We start from the raw sequence: 6,030 nt of genomic DNA on the forward strand, positions 1-6,030 counted from the left end.
TTATATATATAAATACTTAGGTAAAATGTTTTGTAGTATGTAATTAAAAATTCAATACTTTTACTTATTCAGTGTTTAGTAGTCCAAGAAGTTTTACACAATATTGTAGTCTATTTATGCCTTTAGATATATATATAATTTTAAAATAGATTAAACAAAGAATGATCCTTGTAAATGTAGTTTTCCATCTTATCTTCGATGTGTAACAAATCGACAAAACTTTTTCAATATTTATTATTGTGATGTAAATAAACATTTTAAAAGCTAGACACCAACCAAAGCCGAATTCTATCGGGCTAGAAATGGCTATATTTCTAAATAAATGATGTAAACAATTTGGCACTAGAGGGAAGCGTTAGGCGCCATCTCTTAATAATTATCATAACTTTAATAATTATAACTTTTAATTAATTATAGACTATAGCAGGTGTGGCCAAACTTNGAAATGGCAACAAATATACCAGAATTTTGGCCACGGGCAGAGATGGAAGAAAATGAACTTCTAGAAGTTCAAATGCGAATAAACGAATCGGAGTCTCCTGTAGCCGAGACGTCGCTACATTCGATTCAACCAAATATGTTGGAAAATAATCCTCAATCGGAATGTGAGACTCAAAAAGAAGTGTCCGAACATGAAATTGTCGTTCCGGATATAATAAAAAATAAAGATTCTTTATTAGAAACTCGTGAAGATTTTTCGATATCTACGCATCCACATAATAATGGTAAATTATATTAAATTTACATTAATAATAACATACAAAATACATAAAACACAAACTAATATATTAATGATTATGTACCAATAACAACAGTTATATTTAAAATAAGTGTTCGTAGGGCTAATGAAATAAAGCCCAGGCCGTATCCCTACAGCCAATAGACCATTTAGATCTTGTACAATAACAGTTTAATTACAAAATCCCTAGAAAACATTTTATATAATTTTAAGTATATAAATAAACATAAATAGTAAATGTAATTCATCAGTACAAATACGACTATAGAGAAAACAGTCAGATATGTGGACTACGACCCCGTAATTTTTGTGTCGGGTGTCCACAACTCTGGCTAATTATAATGGAATGTTCATTCACGAAATATAATAATACAATTTTAAGAATTTTTTGAAACAAATTTATTAAATATTCATAATAAATTTCAACATAAAGTTATAGTATTTTGTACATTTAATATAAAAGAAATTTATTTGCTTTAATATTTTGTATCACTTTGAAATAAAGTTTAGTGATTTTTTTTTCGTGCATTGCTATACTTTAGAAGTGGAATCAGAACCTGGAATTTCATATACAAGTGATTCTGATACGGATAATTCCGCATCTTTCAATACAGAAGAAATTGTGGAGCAAGTTAAACAAACTGAAACAACAATGAACGTAACAGGAGACACCACAATTGACGAATCGGAAGATTTCGATGTCGACGAAGTTTCTATTACTGTAAGTTTACATATGATTAGATTATTCTTTTCGGCAAATTTCTTGATATTTACATCGCTTAATAAATACAACATTGTAATAGCAGTAGACATTGTAAAAAACACTCGATATAAATTGGCCAAATGTATAAGAAAATATTCTTAAAGGCCATTAAATAAATTAACTAAAAACTGTCAAATACTGTTTGAATTGAATGTGTAAATTTACTAAATCTTAATAAATATTTTAAAATTAAATTTTAGTTTCCAACGAAATCCGATCTCCTGAATATGCCTCCCGCGTGGATAAAGGACGAATTCTACGAAAGACCTCTGAAATGCGCTTTTAGATATTTAGAAAAAACATCGTTAGTCAAAGAAGTGATATACGAGGAAGAAGAATTTTATTATATCGAAGACGAACTGTCCGAGCTATCCGAAAGCGATGAATTAGAAACGAGCACTACAATAAGTGAAGATGACAATGACTTTCATTCCAATGAAAAATCTGATGAGGTCGATACTGAAACTGACGTATCGATATTCGGTGATATATTTGAATCCTTATCCGAAAGTGAATCACCAATTGATGTAAATATTGAACCATCCCATTCATCAGACAAAGATGAAATGATAACACCTGGCAATGGCGAGGAAACGATTCGAGTGAAGAAATGTAAAGAAGGTAAGATACGTTATATTTATCTCTTTGATGCTTTTCTTCATTTGTGTAACTAAACATTGTTTTAATATGCGAAAAATTGTCAAATTTCGAGAATAACACGTTGTTAGTCGTAAAGCACATTTACATATTAAAGTAGTTCTGACGAGTTTTAATACATTGACAGACCCAATCTTAATTATACTTTCTCGTGTTTGATGTAACAGTTTATAGCTTCAATAGAAATTTTAAGAGAAACGTTTTAAACAGTAAGATTGTCTTTTTTGCAGAAAAAAAGCGAGGAAGGAAACAAAGATCCAACAAAGAATAAAACTTAGAATTTGACAAAGGAAATTCATATCCAAGAAACGAAAAACGACGAAGATAAAAGTTTCGTTGGAGCAGAAATCATTTCGGAATCTGTTAAAACCGTAAGAAAACGATTATTTATTCCTACTTTTGTCGACATTTATTTATGTTCATTTTTTGAATGAATTGTTTACTAATTTGGAATATTTTTTTGTCATTTTTACATCAAAATATTATTTAAGTTTAAAAGTTTTTTAATTGATGTCGAGTACAATTAATTATTTCTGCAAAAAAAAAAAAAACACTTTATATATAAGCCTAGAATATTTCGTTTTATATTTTTAAGATACTTGAAAATTGTTTTATATTATTTTTGATTTATTAAAATATTTATACTTTTTTCAGGAACCTCCAAAATGTTTGGACGTTGTGATGCAGATTCTCAGAAGAATGACATTTTTCATTTTTCCGTGCATTAAACCAAAGCATTCGTGTGATGGATAACTGAAAGAGAATTTTAATTCTTATAATGTGTTGACGTCCCCAATATTAATCGGGATAAGACTTTTTCTGTTTATTAGAATCGAGAATCGAAATAATAATGGATTCGTGCCCCCTCGTGCCCGAAAAACTTCACATGACCATTCGGTCATGTGAAGTTTTTCGGGCTACATCTAAGTATGTGCCAGTATCCCCATAGAAACTCTTAACGGGAGGTACAAGATCTTACCATATGACAGGTGTGTTACGTTGTCGTATCCCATCAACCCAATGCAACCGAAAAGGTGGGTCATACAGAGTGCAATGTCGTACCCCTGTTAATTCGATGACACTTCAATAATCGTGTGACTAATTCATTGAACAAACTTTAATTGTTTTAGACAAATATTTTGAAATAACCCATTTATTTTTGGTTAGTTAATTAATATTCTTGATTTAAAGTGTTATACTTTATCGAGTTCAGTGTTTTGTACGAGTTCAGTGGTGGAAAATACCACAATTTTATATCTTAATTGTTAGATGAAATACAAATTTCCGGCATTAATTTATTGGTATAAGTAATTTATAAGAAAACGGATTTTTCGTATCTTAATTTCATTTTATTTTAATATTTTCAGAAAAGAAAATTTAAAAAAAATTGAAATTTAAGTTTATTCAAATGAACGGAGATAAAATTCTGAAGATAATCGAATTTAAAACTTCAAAATCAACTTCCAAAATTATTTACAATGAAATTGGAAAATTTCTAATCAAATTTAACAATTTTAATAATGATTATCTGAAAATTTTTAACACATCTAATTAAATGATGATGATTTTCAAATTGACATCCAATTAAGCAAAATTATTAATTTCCTAATTAATATATTTAATTTAAAATGCATGTATTTAAATTGATTCATTCAATAAACGTTATTGATATTTTCGGATTCTGTCTGATGTTTTTATTTATTTTCTGATTTATCACTTTATATTACACAGATGATGTAAATTACTTTACCGTAAATAAAATTCAAGCGACAACAATAAATATATTTTCAATTGAAGGTGATGAGAAATGCCCCGAAATTTTCTGATACCGTATATTCTTGTCTGTTGAATTTACTGTCGCATGCACTCCTTTGCCTATATTGCTTTAGCTGTCTTAGATCATCTCGCTGTGGGTAATTCATTTTTCCAATTAAATCAAATGTTTCCATTGACCAATATAGACGATTGTTTCCGAATCGGGCCACTTTAGTTTTGCGTTAAATATGTAGTGGAGCTGGCCAATGCGGTCTGGTTCACTCTACTTCTTGGGACAGGTGAGTTACCTGTTCGGGTCAAGCAGCAGCAATTAGCAGGATCGGCTAAGACAGACTTGGAGTTCAAATTGAATATATGTTTAATTCTGAAGTACGATCCGTCGTATTGTAATTACGGCGATATAGAAGCGATATAGAAAATATGTAGTATAAATAAATAATTAATTAATAAAAATAATTAAAAAGGAAAAGAGTATAATCGAAAGGAATAATTTATAGAAAGTAAAAAGAAAGACAGTAAGTAATCAATGTACAGCTACCAAGAGATCAATGGCTGAACACCAATGTTAAATATGTAAATTAGTTATTTCACATTGATACATGTTCCACTAGTGGCCGAGTAGAAAAAAGTATTGAACGTTCGTAGTCGATCGCGCTCGCCAACGGATTGGCCACATGGAGTTTTCAGGTATTTTTTACATATCTATTGGAGCTGTCCTTAAATTACATCCGCATTTTTCTTGAAATATTTACTTCTCTTCCACACTTGTCTGTTTGTCCAAGTTTTCGTAACCCCCTTACTTCTTCAGATCTAACAAAATTCGACTCCCCCTTAAAACCTTTATCACATTATGAACGAAACATATAAGAATTTTTGAAATAAGTATAATAAAATGTATAAACTGTATAAAGTTTAATGAAATAAACGGACGTCCACTGAAGCTCAACCCTTCCCCTTGTAGGACTTTGCTGAACTTGTCGTAACCTCCTCCTTCTTTTCCAGTGTAGACGTCATATATGGACAGCCCCTAACACCTAAATAGGGACTAATTTCCCAAAGAAAATCCTTCTTCTTTGGGAGACAGTTCGTGTTGCGTTTCCTTATTCCATCCAATCCAATCCATTGATATACTCGTATATTGCGATAAATACCTTTGAGGGTTCATTTATTTGTAATTTAGGGATTTGTCGATTGCCGTCATGTGTTTGAGAGAGTTATTACTTTTGTTTTGGGGATTTCGCAACAATGTTGAAATGTAATTTCAAATTTAATTCACCTATAAGTTACTAATAGATGTTCATATTTTGTAGTATTAAAAGACTGTAATCTTTTATATTGTCACATTCGTCAATTTAAATGTCAGACAGTATTTTTTTTTTATACATTTTTAAAATTTTTTCTTCAATTGTTTATATTTAGTATTCACTTATTATAAGTACGACAGCTGAAATCATTAAGAAATAGTCTTGTATCAGCTAGTTGGGCATGAGCTTCTAGGCTATATCGTTCTGTGGTATGGTGTGACGTAATTGTCACGTATGCGTTTATGATGGTCTTTACGCGGCGAATAATGCCTTCAGGGAGGTCTTTTAAGGGTAACTGGCCCCTATTCAGAAGTTATAGACATGGAGAAAATCCGGAAAACTCCACGTAGCCCGTCCGTCCGATCCAATGACCGAACTCCCAGTGTTCAGGGAACGAAACCGCTTGGTAAGGAACAGTAACTGTTGTATTTTTAAAGGAGCTGATGTCACAATGAAGTTATGTGAGAGCTGGATGGCCGAGACAGTAAAGGAACCATTCTAGGCACTCTAGTTTGAGTCGAGACTCAAATTTTCACGAAGTTGACCCGGATACGTGGACCCGTCTCATATCTGGACGGGGTTTGGTCGTACCACGAAGGGCATAGATCTTTCCGCTCAAATTGAAGCAAAATTACTTTAACGTTTTCTATATGCCCAGTCATCATGAATAATGACAAACTTATTATTAATTAATTAATCCTTAATCTATAATAAATCATATTAATAACTTAGTCCATAACATAGGCTATACGTAACAGCCAAAAAAGTAAAATTCAAATTTGAACTGTTGT

General features: G+C 31.1%; 1 protein-coding gene across 1 annotated transcript; it reads left to right on the forward strand.

Moving 5' to 3' along the window:
* Positions 1-445: 445 nt before the first annotated feature.
* On the forward strand, positions 446-2,887 carry LOC111619986. The gene is made up of 4 exons (XM_023361832.1): positions 446-725; positions 1,282-1,460; positions 1,703-2,123; positions 2,814-2,887. The coding sequence occupies exons 1-4, from the start codon at positions 446-448 to the stop codon at positions 2,885-2,887; spliced, it is 954 nt and encodes a 317-aa protein (XP_023217600.1).
* The last annotated feature ends 3,143 nt before the right edge of the window (positions 2,888-6,030 follow it).

The sequence above is a fragment of the Centruroides sculpturatus genome, unplaced genomic scaffold (genome assembly GCF_000671375.1).
Source record: "Centruroides sculpturatus isolate CEXI.00-Female unplaced genomic scaffold, Cexi_2.0 scaffold117, whole genome shotgun sequence".
In the NCBI taxonomy this organism is placed as follows: domain Eukaryota; kingdom Metazoa; phylum Arthropoda; class Arachnida; order Scorpiones; family Buthidae; genus Centruroides; species Centruroides sculpturatus.